At 39.0% G+C, this 19,206-nt stretch overlaps 1 protein-coding gene across 2 annotated transcripts in view; it reads left to right on the forward strand.

Moving 5' to 3' along the window:
- The window catches only part of LOC109429102 (irregular chiasm C-roughest protein), a 457,292-nt gene that overhangs the window by 300,984 nt on the left and 137,102 nt on the right, over window positions 1–19,206 (forward strand). For both annotated transcript variants that reach the window (XM_029863148.2, XM_029863147.2), the window contains exons 5-9: window positions 5,141–5,335; window positions 9,311–9,571; window positions 9,683–9,803; window positions 10,463–10,794; window positions 10,864–11,037. In XM_029863148.2, the coding sequence (XP_029719008.1) occupies window positions 5,141–5,335; window positions 9,311–9,571; window positions 9,683–9,803; window positions 10,463–10,794; window positions 10,864–11,037 (1,083 nt within the window). The remainder of the gene's footprint in view (window positions 1–5,140; window positions 5,336–9,310; window positions 9,572–9,682; window positions 9,804–10,462; window positions 10,795–10,863; window positions 11,038–19,206) is intronic.

The following is a 19,206-nucleotide window of genomic DNA, read 5'->3' on the forward strand; positions in this document are numbered from 1 at the left end:
AAAAACCGCTCCATAAAGAATGAACATAATATATATATCGGCACCAACATTTCAAAAGGGCGTAACTGCATTTTGAAACTAACCCCTCTTTCACATCTGTGGATCGTATTTCAATGCCGCCATGCAAATCACCGCCAGTATAGGAAAGAAGAGCAATTTCTCTGTCTAGTAATGTTTGTGAATTTCGTGGGAAACTTTAAATATGACCCACAGATGTGAAAGAGTGGTTTGTTTCAAAATGCAGTTACGCCCTTTTGAAATGTTGGTGCCGATATATATATATATATTATGTTCCATGAAAATGTGCAATGTTACCCATAAATAATTGAAAACGTTCCATACTTTATAAAAAAATGTACCGGTAAAACATAAAATTTTCTCATTAAAAGTGAAATTTTGCACCAATTAACCCACCATCAGTCGCTTGCGTGTACTGAGTACACGCGTTTCAGAAAAATGCAAAAAAAATAATCGAAATTCGCACTAACTTGAACCGGGTGTTGGTCCTATTCCAAGATCCACTCTTCTTCTTGTTAGTAGGGCAGAAAAAAATGAAAAAATACACGCAAAGTACTCGAAAAATACATAATTCTAACCTCACATTTTAAATATAAGAAAATCGGGTTAAGTACGGTTCCTTTTAATTCCACTAAGAATTTGCATCCTTTGACAGATACGTATTTCGACCTCAACTGTAAGGTCGTCTTCAGTGTCTTGTACTTGACTCGACTCTCGTCGAGTCAAGTACAAGACACTGAAGACGACCTTACAGTTGAGGTCGAAATACGTATCTGTCAAAGGATGCAAATTCTTAGTGGAATTAAAAGGAACCGTACTTAACCCGATTTTCTTATATTTACAGATATTCCCCTAACAAGCCCAGGTTAATCATCAACCTCACATTTTAAATGTGTACTCAGTACACCGGCGCGACCGCTGGTGTAACTTTTTTTTTGAACCAGACCGTTACCCGATCGGTCGCGTCGTGTACTCAGTGCACGGCAAACGCTTTCAATTATGGTTTATATGTTTTTCTAGATACAATGTTGGTGTCTTCGGCAAAAATGTCCAACTGGATAATGCACGTCTGATAGTGTACATGTGGAACCGGTCAATACGATCTGGTCCTGCCCCGGGTGTCGGAATGGCCCTCGCGGGAACCTGTTTCGTGGACATTTCAGTTATGGCATCATAACTAGGCATGCGACGGCTCTATCTTCATGTTTTTTCATGTACACCATCTTAGTAACCATGAAAAGGACCAGTGACCTCCCTGGCCAACCCGTGGCCCCGGAATGTGCCCTGGAGGAACCTGTTTCGAGGACATTATGACCATGACACTAAAACTGGGTATGCGACGGCTCTATCTTCATGATTTTTCATATCCATTATCTTAGTAACCATGAAAATGACCAGTGACCTCCCTGGCTAACCCGTGGCCACCGGAATGTGCCCTGGAGGAACCTGTTTCGAGGACATTTTGACCATGACACCAAAACTAGGCTTGCGACGGCTCTATCTTCATGATTTTTCTACCGTCGCATGCCTAGTTTTGATGCCATAACTGAAATGTCCACGAAACAGGTTCCCGCGAGGGCCATTCCGACACCCGGGACAGGACCAGATCGTGTTGACCGGTTCCACATGTTCACTATCAGACGCGCATTATCCAGTTGGACATTTTTGCCGAAAACACCAACATTGTATCTAGTAAAGCATATGAACCATAATTGAAAGCGTTTGCTGTGTACTGAGTACACGACGCGACCGCTCGTGTAACTTTTTTTGATGCGACTGATGGAGGGTTAATAATACTGAAATGCTCTATAATTTAATACAAATGCTCAATAGAAAAATGCAAATGCTCCATAAAAAATTAAAATTGTCCCCATAGAGAATTGAATATTGCTCCATAGAAAAATTAAATTGCACCATAAAAAATTGAAATTGCACCATAGAAAATAGACAAATGCTCCATAAGTTTTATCAAACTGCACCACATAAAATACAATTTGCTCCATAAAACATTGAAAAGTCTCCATAACTTTAAACATTTGCACCACTAAAGCAGTGCAAAGTAAAGCAATTCAGCCCTGTCGAATTAAATTATGAGAATATGCTATCCATGGAGGATTTTCAATTTTTCATAGAGCAATTCATATTTTCTATGGTGCAGTTTGATAATACTTATGGAGAATTCATCTATTTTCTATGGTGCAATTTCAATTTTTTATGGTGCAATTTAATTTTTCTATGGAGCAAAATTCAATTTTCTATGGGTACAATTTTAATTTAAGGAGCATTTGCATTTTTCTATGGAACATTTGTATTTTACTATGGAGCATTTCAGTATTATTTATTGGTGCCAAATTTCACTTTTAATGAGAAAACTCTATGTTTTATTGGTACATTTTTAAAAAAATATGGAACGTTTTCAATTATTTATGGGTAACATTGCCCATTTTCATGGAACATATGTTCATTCTTTAAGGAGCGCTATTTGATTTTCTGTGGAGCGTTTCTATTTGTTTATGGGTGCAATAAATAGGCTGCCGATATATTTGGTATAAGGAAGACGTCCGGAGTCCAATAATGGCGACCAGAATATCCAAGAAAGCGATGGCTTCAAATTCAAGATGGCGGCTGTTTGATGCAGTTTTATGCTTTAGAATGGCGGTCTAAAATCCAATATGGCGGCTCCGAATTCAAGATGGCGGCTGTTTAATGGAAATTAAGGATCCTTAACTATGCAATATGGGTATATTTGGTATGGAGAAGATGACCGCAGTTCAAAAAACGGCCAGAATATCCAAAATTCAATATGGTGGTTTTTAAATAATTGTTTAGGCTCTAAAATCATGAAATATGGAGTCCGGGGATCTGAATATCCAAAATGGCGGTCTAAAATCCGAGATGGCGGCTCAAAATTGAAGATGGCGGTTGTTTAATGGAAGTTTTAAACTCTAAACCCATGCAATATGGGTATATCTGGAATGGAGAAGAGGTCTGGAATCCGCAAATGACGACCAGAATATCCAAGATGGAGGCTCAAAATTCAAGACAGCGGCGTTTTCTTAAGAGATTGACGCTTTAACCCTCGAGCAGTCGCGTGTTTGACTACCTGCAGTGACGCCACGCTCATGCTGTGTACCACAAGCGTGCATTTTTCATGGTGCGTGTACTCAGTACACGACGCGACCGCTCTCGGGTTAACATCAAAAGCCAAATAAACGATATGATTTCTGTCGATTGCCATAAAATGGATTTTTGTTAAACGTATGAAAGTGCGAAACAGGTAATCTTTAATAACGTACCCTCGATTAAGCGAATACAATTTAACGTACATTTTGCTTTGATATAACGAACAATGAACTTTTTTTCAGTAATAACCCCCAGGTAATCTACGAAGCCACTCTAATCAATGTTTTTTTTTTTGAGTGTTGGCCTTATAACCCAGAATTTGTGCAAATTGTGAAAACGATATTTTTCATTATATCGAAGCAAAATGTTTGTTATATCGAAGCATAAAAAACGAAAAAACTTTTTCGTAAAAATTCATGTTTCATTATTAATTTTGCGAATTTCAAATAAAAATCATTATTTGGGACTAATTCAATTTCACGTCGAATTCATCAACACTAGCAAAAATTTTTTTTCTGCTTCGATATAGCGTACAAGGCGAAAAATTATTTGTACGTTATATCGAAGAGAACCCATATGCATCAACATGTCACTTAAGTTTTGTTGAAATGGGTTTTCAAAGGCACGAGAAAGGCACCATCACCGCTAGGTGGATTAATTTGTTTTTTTTTTTTATTCTTAACCTAATTAACAGTTCTATTGTCCGCTTGGGCACTACGTGAGCGATTACAATTGACAGCTGCAGTTATACTTTCTACAGCGCCTGAATGTATTCGATTCTAATTCTACTATATCGAACTGGTTGTCTATGTGCTGCTTGCACTTTCTACTCTGTCCATGGTAGAAGGAGGAGCACGGTGATGTTGCTGTGCGGCTTTTGTTTTTTTTTTTTAGCCCAATTGAGGGTCCATAATGAGTTGCCGTTCTCCGATACAGTCGAGTCTCCTCTATTAAACGCTGTCACCCACTTTACGCCCACCGCGTTTTCCAGTTTGTCTTCCAACCAATTTAGTTCATTTTATGTATGTGGTGAGTCCATAGTAAACACTAACTGCGCTAAAAAAAAATCAGCTGGATTGGATGCAAGACAGCTGAGAAACTGCGGTGAGCATGAAGTGAGTGGCATGAAGGAGACCCGACTGTATCTACTTATCCGGTTCTGTTAGGGCTATTTGCCAGGCCCGTGCACAGAAGTGGCGCCGACGGAGGGGTTTTCCCAATTTTGACAAAAAGCGAAGGGGTGTCTAGTGTATGGCTCATCGATAATGCGGGGGTTTGCAAAATTGCAAGTGCTGGGCTGGGATCGAACCCATGACCATCCACTTATGAAGTGAACCACTGCGCCACGGGCCCCTACAGGTGTGACATTTTTTACATTATAAAAAAAAATGTTTTTGCGCCCCTTGTAACCCCTAAGCTACGCTAATGTAGACCATCTCAGGGGATAATTAAACAAATTCAATTTTCTGGCAACTTTTAATACACCAATTCACATTCACATCTTGCTTCGCATTTTTTTACCTCCGATCCAGATTCCATTGTCTTGTATTGAGGGCCCAAACTTTTCCGAGAAGATGGAACACTCTCGACCCTGCCTGGCTTGAGATTGGCGTAGCTTAGACGACAGGCGAACTCATGCTGGGACTTGCTGGGAGTGCCGAGAACTGCGAGTTAATTATAAATTTTCAGCTACACGAACTTCCTATTGTTGAGGTGGAAAACTTTTTCTCTTGAGAATCTCGGGCAGGGTACTGTTAGAAGAGCATCAGCAATCAATGGAAGGTAAGCTTCCATGGTTGAAGATCTGAAAACGATGGCAAGAACAATGCATTAAGATAAATTGATAGCGTCTGACGATTACAGCTCCCCTGATAGAGATTTAAATGTCCCCGTGTATTGAAAGCTTCGGCACCAATGCAAATGTGGGAATTAACATTCATTAGCAGCGTTTAATTGTTCCCTACTCATTTTCTCCCTCTTATTAAATTCTCTCTTGCAGGTGACCAGGAAATATCGCCTCTGCATCCACAAACAAATTCAACTGAGCCGGATAATCCGAGGACGTGGTCGGCGGCGTCCGTTGTACAAATTCCGGCCAACAAGGACCGCCACGGTGCTATTCTGAAATGCCTTGCGCTCCACGAATCGTACTCGGCCCGATCGGTGGCCGTCGAAGCACGACTAGATGTTAAGTGTAAGTATGCATAAGTAAAAGCAATTTGTTTCATTTCGTGACTTTTCCAAACTGAGTTCCCAGAGTTAAGGCTTCCCAAGTAACTACGCTGTTGAAGCTGTACGCATTGCAAATAGTGCTGTCATGGTAAAAGCGGAGCTGGTTACTCAAGGTCTCCAAATTTCAGCGCCCCCTGTACTGGTATCCCCCAAGGAAATGGATTCATTATTGCGCATAACTAAGATTTTTTTCGGGAAAACCCTTCCGTGCATTGTTTTGTATTTTTTCTTTAATTATCGCGGAAGAGACATTCTTGTAAGAATTCCTTTTATGAGTTTTGCAAGAATTCTTCTTGAAATTTCAAGAAGACAACCTCCCCAGGGACATCACCAGAATTTCCTATGGGATTTTTTTGAGAATTTATCAAAAACAATCAAGGATGCTTACAGACAGGCCCGGATTTAAGGGGGGGCAAAGGGGGCAAGTGCCCCGGGCCCCCCGATGAAGGGGGCCCCCCAAGAATCCGAAATACAATTTATATTTTTCAACGAAACCATATGAAATTCACGTGAATGAGCGTTCATATTTTATACAAAGCCCCTATAGCCACAGCTGTTAAGGTGTGGATATTCAGCATGACCATACTAAGGGTGACGCGTTCAATTCCCGGTCGTTCCAAGAACTTTTCGTAAAGTAAAATCCTTGACTTCCTTAGGAAAAGAGTGTCTTCGTGTCTGCCACGCGGTATGCACATACGAAATGGTCATTGACAAAGGAAACTCTTTGTTAATAATAGTTCCACAGTTACTGTGGAAGTGCTCATAAAACACTACGGTAAGAAGCAGTGTGGACGTCACACTAAAAAAGAACTTATAATAGGGTTCCTAAAGGTATCTAAACTATGTTTGGCCATTTATCTGGATTTTCTCTTAAGAATAATTCGAAATCAAAACTTTCATAATCTTTGGTGCAGTGTTTGAAAATATGCGATTTTCTCTAAAAACCCTTGAAAGTTCTTATCGAGTGGAAACACTTTTCCGTGACTTCAAGTTGCTACAAAAAGTGTCTCTAAGCAGAGTGCAAGAAAGATTATGCTTTTGAGTAATTGTCCATCAATATAAATTTCAATAGTTTCACAAATTTATCTATTATTTCACAATGATTATACAATTATGCATACGTTTGTTGATTATGATTATATTTTGGAAACAAATGTCTTATACTTATTTGCATCAGTCCGCTGCTATCATGAAAAAGAGAAGATGATGAATTCTGGAGATGTTTGGGAGTTGAGGCTAGTTTTGAAAACCGAGTGTCCTAGAAACTGTAACTTTCCATATCTTTATGTTTGGTTTTACTGAAAATATTAAGATTTATTGCTACAGTTGCTCCCAAGAGATTAATCTTTATATAATCTGAATTTTGAAATACTCGTCGATCCCGTGAAATCTCAAATAAAGTTGCTGCACGTTTTAGTAGATTTTAAACTGAACGCTAAGTTCTTAAACTTGTATAAATGTTTTCAATTTGGATGAAAGTTTAAAATATATGTACTATCTGAACGAGATGTCATTTACGCTAGAATTTTGACATTTGAGTCAAATATCAATTTAAATGTTCGAATAATTTTCTATTTGTCGTAGTTTTGGAAAAGTTCAGAAATCAGAAGCTTTCAATATTAGGTGTTAAATAATACATAAGATTAAGAAAAAAAAAACGTAATTGTATGGTTAATTTTTTTTTTCGAAATTTTGATTCCGGGGGCCCACTTTTTAGGGTTTGCCCCGGGCCCCCCGAGGCCTAAATCCGGCACTGCTTACAGAAAGAAGATTCTCCCAGGATTTCATACAATTCATCTAAGTAGTATCCCTTCAAAATGCATCCCTGTCCCACAGGAATTTTCCTTGCACTTATTTAGAAGTTTCTCAAACACATTCTCAAAATATTAATCTTGACACTGATCCCTGGAATTTCTCAAGGGATTCTATCGGAAATTCATTCATGAAGTTCTACATAAGTACAGTACATGCTTGTATTTCATGTATTTCGTTAACATGCTTTCAGATTTTTTCCATAAGTTTTTCTTTGGGACTTTTGCCAAAATTCTTAAGAATATTTTCTAGGAATTTCTCCAGGAGTTTCTGCAAAAATTCCTTCAAACGTTCCTTCAAAAGATACGATTCCGGGAGAAATTTTTCTACAAAGATTTGTAGATTCTATTCCCCTAGAAGTTTTCTATAGAAATTCATTTCAGATTTTTAGCTGAAATTTTTAAGGAAACTATTGCCTGAATTTCAAAAAAAATTTCTTCAGGTATTATTCCATTCATCCAGGGATTTTTCGGGTATTTATTTTGGAATACCTCAAGATGGAGATGCAGTGATTCGCGATCTTTTTAACAACATTTGTCTCACTAACACTCCCTCCCATCCTCGATGATCGTAAGGACGTGGCCGGCGTCGTTATTGACCATACTAAATTTGCGAGCTCTCGAACTGTGCACATTGAGAATAGTAAGCTAATCCCAAGCCCTATTCATTGGTTCCTTGTGCAATTTCGATTGCTCCGGTAAACTACGAATTGTGCGGTCATCTATGCTCATGCTCATATTTATTTTGGAATACCTCTAAAAAATTGTCAAGGAAAACTTTTGAAAGTTTCTTCTACAGTTTCTCCAATAGTTCCGTCTGGTATTACTTTGAATTTATTCAGACCTTCCTTCAAGTATTCCAGCCGTACCTTTGTCTGCGGTTTCTGTCGATTTTATTTCGAGATTCCTTCAGAACTTGCTCTATGGATTTTTCAGTGTTTTTCAAGAGATTTTTTTTCTTGGAATTGCTTGAAGCGTTGCTCCATAAGGCTCGACTGATTTATTCAGAGATTTATGGGGGTATCTTAAAGTGTTTTATCGTATTTTCCTAGGTATTATCCTATTAAAACCAGGAAAACCCAAGCCGAGATAATTTGTAGAGGAGAATTTTGTGCCTTGGCTTCCATACAAGTCAAACATTAGGATGTGAAATTCAACAAGTTGGTTGTGACGGATCTCCCTGGCATCCATGCTTTAAATTTAACCCAATTATATTTTATTATTTTATGTACCTATAATTTATTAAATTGTTTAGGTATTTTTCATGCGCTGATTTCAAAAGTTAGATGAGGAAAATGGTTATGTGTTGTAGCGATTCAAGTCGGTTGATTCACGAAATTCGGTGCTTGAACAAATTCTCATTCAAATAGAAAATGATTCGAAAAGGGCATTTTTCCGGGTTTATTTCATAATCTGAAATGACTAAAAATGGCTAAAACAATCCATAGAATCGGGCAATGATCGATACAATTTTGAAAACGATGCATGAAATTTTTGAAATGACCAATAAAATATGGATCCCATAAAATCATGGGCAAATTTTTAGTAAAATTTTCAGTTCCTAAATCATTCCCAAAATGTTTTGGATTATTTTCTATATCTCATTGATCGTTCTCCTATTTTCTGAGGAACGATTTCTGTTTGTTTTTTTTTTGTCATTGTTTTTCAAACGTTGCCTATTTTTTATGGTTCATTCTATGGATTGTTTAAGCCATTCATGGAGCAGTTCAGGTATTTTTTTATTGCTAGATTTTACAAAGTAAAGGGATCTTTTGACAATTTTTCGTGAATCCAAATGACTGTTTTATGGGTTCTGGTTTTCTTCGATGGAACATTGGAAAGCTGTTTTTGGATTATTTGGCAATTTTTATGAACTATTGTATAAGTTTAACGGTGCAAACAATCGGATGCCTATTTGTATTAATTTAATTCGATGGTTCTTGAAAATCATTCCATTTACCAAAACATGTTCCACGAAAGAATTTCGTACAAGTTTTACGAAAGACTATTTTTAGTGTAAATATATGCGCGTTTATTGCTTGGCTATATGGCCAGTCAATAAAAATAAATAAAACCCCAGAAAAATCTAAAATTTTAATTCCCACCACCCAACCATTTCATTCCAGATGCACCCACGGTAAGATTACTCGGAGCGCCCCAGATCGATCTGGAGGAAGGAAAGGATTCCCTCATCCTACGGTGCCAAGCGGATGCCAATCCCACGGCGAGCATCGTATGGCGACGGGCGGGCCGATCCGAAATAGCTAGCTTACAAGAATCACTCCAACTGAGGCCCGTTGGCAGACGGGATGCCGGTCTGTACACGTGCCAGGCGCAGAACTCCGTTGGCACCTCGGAAACCCTCTCCGTTCAATTAGATGTTAAATGTAAGTTAACGTACAAACGAACGAACAATATTAAATGCAATACGAAACGAATAAATAATTAATAACTCCTTCCGGTGTTAATTTCCCGACGTCGACGATGGTGTATTCCAGATGCCCCAAAGATTTTATCAGCCGGTCCCGATCGATTAACAACGGCGCCGCTGTTCAGTCCCGCTGCCTTCGAGTGCGTGGCGGAAGGGAACCCACAGCCCACCTACAAGTGGGTGCAAAGGTAAGCGTGCCAAACTGATTACATACTACCTAGTTAAGTCTGAGGCAGAGAGATGAATTACTGTTAACGAGAACTCGAATTCGTTTGTTTCATGTGAAACGATTTCAAAGGGGATTGAAACCAATCTAAATTTATTACATATTTACAATGTACTGTGCAAGGTGTGTGCGGATGTTTCTCCCAGTGTTTATTACAGATGTACTAGTTTCGGATGGGTGAAAGCATTTCTCGAAAATTTTACAATTAACTACGACTACGCCACTTCAACGAATCATACCAATCCTAAAATTTATTTTTCTTCTCAAACATTGTAAATATATTCACAACAACCAAAAAAGTTCCAAGATCCCATTGAATATTCTGTTTACATGCACTTTTGCTTGCTCCTATTGAATTAATTCTATTCAAAAGAAACCCTCTCGGACTCGAAAAGGCCCGTAGAAAATTATTTATTTAGGAGGAGAGCGGGTGCAACATACTTTTAATTAAAATTCATTAACGCTTTTCATGCGACCCGAGGCGTCTAGCCTTTGTGGACGATCTGTGTCCTATACAGTCTTTTCACTACCGGTCTGTGACAGATTTTTCATTACGTTTTTTCCGTGTTTTTGCAATGTGTTGTTTATAAAGAAATGTTTTACCCGTTTTCTCTTCCCCAGAATCTCAACACAGGGAAAACCATTCCTCGACAGAGGACGAGAGTCAAGACTGGTGATAGATAACGTAACGTACGACTATCAAGGCGAGTACGAGTGCCGGGCGACCAACTTCATCAATGGCCAGGAAAGGACGGCCACATCAGATCCGATTGCGCTGCAAGTAGTCGGTGCACCACAGGTACTGCGATCGTCATCAGCCGCCGCGGGCCACTCGGTGTCGGTTCGGAAAGGGGACTCGGCCACACTTTCACTAATAGTTTGCGCTGACCCCCGGCCACGGCACGTATCGTGGGAATGGGGCTCGCTACGGCTGGAGGCTGGCTCGGGCATAGGTAAATATTTCCGTATTCGCACTTTTTAATCAAAAGTGGGGCCTAATTGAAATTTTATCCCGGTAAAAGGGCGCTTCCGGGTCGATGACGTTACGCAGGATAGTCGGGAGGACTGCTACCTGGCAACGTTGCACATCGACGATGCTGACTTGCAGGACCAGCGGCCGTACTACCTGGTGGTGGAAAACGACCGAGGCCACGACCGACATGCGGTGAATTTACGCGTCGAGGGCATGTTTTCAGGTGAGTTGCTGGAGGGTGTTCATAAATGAAAAGTTAGTTGTACCATGGTTGGAGATCATTTTGATGATGTGTCTAAAATGGTTTCTTTTCTTAATAGAACCTACATATCGTCCCCTTAATGCTAGAACTAGGTAACTCGAAATTTGACGTTTTTGAGTTGAATATACCATTATATTGAGCTTTTTGAGCTCTATTATATATCCAAAGACCAATGAAATACGATTAAAAACGACGCAAATATTCACCAGTTTCAAAACTAGGTATCTCAGTGTAGAATACAAGAACTGAGTGCTATAACTAGGTAACTGAGAAAATCATATCTATTCACAATCGCACAGGTTAAAATCTATCGGACGCTTGGACGTGGAAATGTTACTAGTCATTCTTTTGTTAGTAGATTGAAAATCTACTACTGTTTTTCATTTTAGGCCAAAAAAATTTAAAATATTTTACTTGTATTGATTTAGCTAAAACTGTGATTGTTCGTAGACGATTACTTTATGAACATTTTGAGGTGTCATGTGGTGATATAGCATGCATCCTAGCAAATTCAGTAATTACACGGTAATTTCAATTCGTCAACCCTTTTAAATTTGCATATTGCACCAAGAATTTTGAAAAGAATGATTTCAATAGTGGTAAAAACTAGGTATCTCGGAACAACTCTTCCATTTTTAATGTTGCATTTTGAGTGCTATAACTAGGTAACTCGACAATTTTTAAACCATTTATTGTTTTTATCAAAAGTTTAAACCAAAATAGTTCAAAACTTTTTCTTGTAGCAGAAAGAGTAGAAGCTGAATAAGCAATAAATGCGAAAAAATAATCATTTTCAAGGCTCCATACCTTTGGAACAACTGCATGAAAAATTGTCAAATATTCAAAGTCGTTTTTCTCGAAACTATGATTTTCGAGTTACCTAGTTCTAGCATTAAGGGGACGATATGTAGTAAGCTGGTTCGGTGTTCGCATACTGCGTCCAATAATTATACACTAATTTTAGAGGGATTTCCCAATTGACGCTTAAAACGAGGGGAGCGTAAGTTATGAGAGCGTTATTTGGAAATTAGTGTGTAAATCGGGGGAGCGATTTTTTCAGTTTCAGAATTAGTTAGTAAGAATCAAAATTACAAAGTTTATAGCGTTTGAAAAGGTTATAAGTTATTTATAACGTGATAACGTGAAAAGGTTTTTCGGATTCTGCATTTCAGGGAGTACTTATGACAATGTAGTTGAATTGCCAATATCAGTGGTTCCTAATCTGGGGTCACGGGCCAGAAGAAGCCAAGCACCGAAAGTGCTAGCAAAAGTGCAAATGTTTTTCGGATTGAGCATCTCAAGAACCAAAATCTCTAGAAAAGATATGTTGAAAAAATCAGTGGCTTCCAATCTATAGACACGAGCCACGTGAATATTTGTAGAACAGTAAGTGTGATGATGAAATGAAAATATTTTTCGGAGTTTACTCCTTTGGATCGATTTAATTAAGTCTAGACCAGTGGTTTTCAATATGACTTCACGGGCCACAGGAATTTCTGAAGCACTGAAAGTGCTAGAAAGCAGTGTAAATCTTGCGTTAAGTATCATACGGGCGATACAAAGATCGATTTCACTTCATCGATTTACTCTTTGGATTATTCCGGGAAATACGACCAATATTCGGAGGATCTCTCGGAGTGTTTCGGTGAAGGACTACTCCCAGCTAACACAAAGTCTTATATGTGTTGAATAGGATGCTAAAGTGGAGGCCATATACGTACCTACTCTCATTTAACCGCGTGTAAAGTATGCGTATATCGCCTCCACTTTTGCATCCTATTCAACATCATATACGATCATGTGTTGAATGGGCTAGGTCTAGCATCTAAAACAACAAAAACAACGGAAAATTATTTGCCGGCCAAGTTATTAACCGAAGAGAAAATTTGAGAAGCAGAAGAGTTTTTCTCATGGCGACTTGACAGTTTCACGAATTAGCTACATGGGTCTCCCCCAGGGTTCATGTCTAAGCCCCCTTTTTTACAATTTTTATGTTAGAGACATAGATGATTGTCTCATGGAAAATTGCACGTTAACCCTCAGAGCCCCAGGACAAACTTTTTATTTTTAATCGGCTGATAGTCAGGATCTGTAAAATATAAAAATAAGTGGTTTTCACTATGATCGATGGGAAGAGTTGTACTTCAAGCAAGGGTAGTTGTCAAACCGGAAGTCCATGCTTGAACCTGATTTTGCACCGGAAATAAGTGTTCCCTGGTGCTATGTTTGGCGATATGTTCTACAGCTGCCTTTTGGCTACGTTTTCAATAATTAGCTGTTGATTCTCGGTAGATCAATCAAGGTGGAATCTAAATCTGTCCTTCAATTTCTTTGCGAAGCGTGCTTTTACAAATTGGAATCAATTTTGTAAATTGGGACAGATACCGATAAACGCCTAAATGTATGCAATGATCTAGTAATAATTCGTTGGCTAAAAGTATGACCAGTGTTTGAAGTTAAGGTGGATTTATCACATGAGTGATACTTCTAAAAGAAGGGCTCAAATATATGAAACAAATTCTTCATAGACACCAAACTTCTAAAATCATCTTTTCAGGTGCAAAATTATTATGATCACGAAATTGGGTCTTAGGGAGTCCTACCGGAAGTACACTGCTGGGACCAAGTTTCAGATGTATCCCATGCCAGAAAGCAGCCTCAGCATTGTGTTCTTGCGTTGGCCTACCATTTCAAGTTGTTAAAGATTTCAGAATTATTATAAAACACCAGATTCATAGACAACTCGCCAAAACATTGCACCAGGGAACACTTATTTCCGGTGCAAAAACAGGTTCAAACATGGACTTCCGGTTTGTCAACTACTCTTACATCAAGTACAACTATTCCCATCGATCATAGTGAAAACCGCTTATTTTTATATTTTACAGATCCTGAGTATCAGACGATTAAAAAAAAGAAGTTTGTCCTGGGGCTTTGAGGGTTAAGACAGCTTGCAGATGACTGTGTTGTTTCTATAACGGGATCAATAGCAGTCGATCTGCAAGGACCACTACAGGACACTTTGGACAATTTGTCTACTTGGGCTTTCAAGCTGGGTATCGAATTCTCTCCGGAGAAAACTGAGATGGTTGTCTTTTCTAAAAAACACAAACCGGCAATGTTTCCGTTCCATCTGATGGGTAAGACAATCACTCATAACATGTCTTCTCAATATCTCGGCGTCTGGTTCGACTCCAAATGCACCTGGGGGAATCACATTGTGTATCTGATACAGAAATGTCAAAAGCGAATCAACTTTATGCGAACTATTACCGGAACATGGTGGGGAGCACATCCGGAAGATCTGATCAGGCTGTACCAAACAACCATTCTGTCGGTTTTAGAATACGGTAGCTTCTGTTTTCAATCCGCGGCGAAAACACACTTGCTGAAGCTTCAACGAGTTCAGTACCGTTGTCTTCGGATCGCGTTAGGTTGCATAAACTCAACTCACACTATGAGTTTAGAGGTACTCGCTGGTGTACAGCCTCTGACAGACAGCTTTGCGGAGTTATCGTTCCGGTTCCTCATCCGATGAGAGGTTGTGAATCCATTGGTCATAGAAAATTTCGAAAAGCTGCTCGAACAGAACCCTCAAACTCGTTTTATGAGTGTGTACTACTGGTACATGACGCTGGAGGTAAGCCCATCTCCGGTTAACACCAATCGTGACAACTTCTCAAACTTCGACAGTTGCTCTGTAGATCTTGATCTGTCCATGAAGGATGAGATCACCGGAATACCAGAATCTTTTCGTTCCGTGTGTATTCCACAAATTTTTGCAAGTAAGTTCGGGCATGTTAGCGGGGACAGACAGTTCTTCACAGACAGTTCAAAAACCGATGATTCGAGTGGTTTCGGTGTCTACAACGAATTTCATAGCGCCACCTACATGCTTCAAAAGCCATGTTCGGTATACATTGCTGAGCTAGCGGCTATATACTACACCTTAGAGTACATTCGCACTCTTCCACCTGAGCACAACTTCATTTTTACCGACAGTCTAAGCTCTCTGGAGGCTGTTCGGTCAATGAAACCGATGAAGCACTCAGCGTACTTCCTGAATGGAATACGCCAAGTCTTGAGTGCTTTGTCCAAACGCTCATACATCATCACCATAGCTTGGGTCCCTTCACATTGCTCAATTTCGGGCAATGAGAAAGCGCTAGCGGAGGCGCCAAATCGCCTTCGACGAATTTTTTGCATTGGCCCGTCAGGAGACCTTGTTTAGCTGGAAACACAAATGGAGAGATTCCACAGGTGTCGAAGAAGCCATGGTTCAAAGGGTTAGATTTAGGCCGCGATTTCATTCGTGTAATGTGTCGGCTGATGTCCAACCACTATTTGTTGAATGCACATACCTTCCGTATTGGGCTCTCAGAAAGCAATCTCTGTGTCTGTGGCGTAGCTTGCCAGGATATCGAACATGTCGTGTGTGAATGCAATGAGTATCGTGAGGTCAGATCTGAGCTGCATGAAATTCTCCGGGTCCGAGGAAAACAACAGAAACCCGTTAGAGAAGTGTAGGCAGGACTTGATTTGGAATACATGAACCTGATTTACCAGTTTTTGAAACGTGTTGATGTCAGAGTTTGATGTAGTACGTTCCTTGTTTTCGTTGTCTGCCTTTTGGTTTTGTTGTTCGACCCTGTCTGTCGTCGCCCCCTTCCGTTTGTCCTCTTCTTGTTGTTGTCTACCAATAAAGTCCTTTCTTTTTGGTTCCGTTACAGATATGGACAATTTGTCCCATCAATGTTTTTAGTATAAGTTAGCAAATAATTTAGTTTTAAACCCATAAACCCGTCCTTCCCAATTTTATTTTTTTTTTCAATCCGTAACCTCGAAACAGCCGCGAGTACTTCGGCTTCCCAAACTAACATAGTCTTAAAGCAGTAATAAATTGTAAAATGTAAAATCAATGTAAAACCATAAGATTTCGGCTCAGTTATGCCCATGTGGCGCCCGAGCCTTCCAAATAAACGAATAAGTAAAAAAATCGATCATTGTAGATACGCCCGTATGATTATACTAAGCGTGAGAAATGTATTTTTCGGATTGTTGATCTCAAGGAGCAGTATCTTTAATACAGATACATTTCAAAGATCAGTGGTTTCCAACCCATGGTCATGGGCCACGCAAATTCTCAAAATCCATCAAGGACAAACGTCTTGAAATCCCACTTCAAAAGTGCAGAAGAACTTCAGACGCACAAAACTCAAGAAGCAAGCTTCAAACAACAGTGCATTTTATTATTCTGTTCTTCCTCATTTGTAATAAGCTTGAAATAAGTAGCTCAGGTGCGCTGGTTTTGTTTATGAAGAGATTTTTGCTTTCAAAATCGTGAGTAGATGCCAAAGTCGGTCATTGTGGCGGCCATTTTGGGATTCTAACAAGTCTGTCCTTAAGTTAAGGGTGAAATGAAAATACATTGTTTATTAATTCACACTTCACGGAGCACTGATTACAAAATAGTTGTGATGCAAAACTCAGTGGTTTCGAATCTGAGACTACAGCATTCTGCAGAATTTTGCAGGAACCAAAACTGCCAGGAAGAAATGCATAAGTTTTTCGGATTGGTCATCTCAATGAAGTGTATCAATATAGATGTGTTGCTCATATCAGTGGTTTTCAATTTATAGACACGGGCCACACGCATTTCCCATGTACCGAAAGTGTGAGAACGAAATGAAATTATTATTTTTTGAATTTTCTGGAGATCTCAGGTGGAATTAGGGGTTCTAAAGGAGTCCCAAGGATTCTGAGGAGCTTCCAAGGGAAGTTCCAGGGGGTCTCAGGAGTATATCAAGGGGTCTCAGTGTCATTTCAGCGGATCCCATGGGAGTTTCAGCGGTGCTCAAAAGGCCTAATGAGCGCTTCAGGGGAACGAGGGGCATTTGAATTGCCAAAATATGATATTCGTGCTTTATGAACAAACCCACACTAGATTAATATACGCCAAACAGACCGTCACCTCAGCTTGGGAACCACTAATCATTGCAACGCCTCTTTACAGGGTGGGGAAAAATTATCCGTGTAAAATGTTTTCGTCATATCTTCATTTCCATTTAAGATATTTTCAGAATATTTACTGTGATGGAAGGTACAATCATATGCTTCACAAATTTTACAAAGTGGATTCAAAATGTCCTTCATTTGCTTTTACATACGCCTTCAACCACTTAGGAAACATGTAGACAATGTTCGGTAGCTCTTCCAAAGAAATTGCGTCCTAGGCTCTGGTCAACTATCTTTCAAACGATTCGACGTACTATGCTGTGTAGCGCAGGCCGTGGGCTTAAGAATAGACCTCACATCATAGTTTATTGAATTTAGATCCGGAGAGTTTGGAAAGCAGTGATCTTTTGTTGAATATTTAGGGAAAAGCCCGGCGCAAATCTTCAACGTCTTCTTAACTCCGTGCGATGGATTCCAGTCTTACTGAAGTGTTCAGCCGTTATCCCCGAAATATTCACGTGCCCATTGTGCTACAGTATCCTTCAGTAGGTGCAGGTACGCTTAATTCAGCCACTGCACAGTGGGAAAAATCGACCCAAAAAACGGATCTTAAAACGCCGCTGGTTTCGGTACGTGAAGTTGACCATTTCTGACGTAAAAAATTACAAGAAATCGATTGGTGCTAATTTCATTCACCGCACGGCACGGAAAATGGTCCATTTTGCCCTTTTTCGTACAAAAAGAGAATCAAAATATACTTTCAAACAACTAATACGACTGTAGATCATTGAAAATAGCTGCAGGTGTAAATGGAAGTTAATAGGAACCATAAGAATACATGAAAAACCCTTTTAAATGCTTATTTTGCCCCATATGCCCCAACAACTGCTGAATATTCACAATTTTTCCTAATTATGAATGGATTTTAATGTTACTGATTTGAAGTTGACTTGTTTGGCATTAACAAAAAGCGCTAGATCTGTTATCACCAAAATCATCTTCGGGAGTTGTCCAATTTGCCCCATTTTGCCCTATTTTCATGAAATAATGAGATTTAAAATGTATTTATGAAAATCAAATACTGCTATGGAACGTTGAAATTAGTTTTAGGTGCAATTGAAAGCTAACAGTTTTAATGCGCATATATGAAAGATTGTTCCCTATTTTACCCTACATGCCCCTAAAACTGCTGGATAATAACATATTTTATATGGTTTTGTAATGTCGCTGGATGCAAAACATGATGCTCTGGATCATTTTTGATATATACAAATGCGGTTTATCGATTAATACTAGAATCATTCTCGGAATGGTATAAATAGCTGTCCATTTCACCCCAATTTGCCCTGATTTTCGTCATGTAATAAATAAATCAATTTGTCCTAATTTTTGTCAAGTAATGACTAAATTAATTTCCCTTATTAGCTTTGATATCCAATGTTATCAAAAAGACGTACCTATATATGACTTATTCTATAATTTCAGCTTTTGATGGGGAATTAAGGGCATAATAAACATTTTATAAAATATGTCAAATATGAGCTAAACTGATTAAATAGGGCGTCTCAAATCACCAAATTATATATATTTAGGATGCCTCATTTAATCAGTTGTGTGCATATTTGCCACACATTAAGATTAGGATTAATGCTTATTATACCCTGTATTCCCCACCAAAGTCATATGTTTTAACTGTCCTTTCGATTACGTTGGTTTCAGTACCAATAGTCCATCAACTCGAACATAAGCAAATACGAGAAATCAATTCATTCATGAGGCGACAACAAATCAGGGCAAATTGGGGTAAAATGGACAGCTATTTGTACCCTCCCGTGAACGATTCTAAAGCTAATCGATAATCGTATTTGTATATACAGACAGGTTTTTTCTTACGCGGTTTTCATTTACGCAGCCGCGTAAATGAAAACTCCATACAAAAAAAAAATCATCGTCTTATTTTTGCATGATTCGTCGAGAAACGGTGAGACTTTTTTTACGCGGTTTTTTTTTAATTTTGAACTGAGTTTTTTTTACGCGGTACGTATCCCCCGCGTAAAAAAAACCTGACTGTATAAAAAATGATCTAGGACTTCGTGTATTGCAACCAGTGACCAGTGCCTAAAAAGTTCAGCCCAATGATGTTCAATCAGAGCGAAAACGAACACAAACAAACGA

The sequence above is a fragment of the Aedes albopictus genome, chromosome 3, assembly GCF_035046485.1.
Source record: "Aedes albopictus strain Foshan chromosome 3, AalbF5, whole genome shotgun sequence".
Taxonomy (NCBI): Eukaryota; Metazoa; Arthropoda; class Insecta; order Diptera; family Culicidae; genus Aedes; species Aedes albopictus.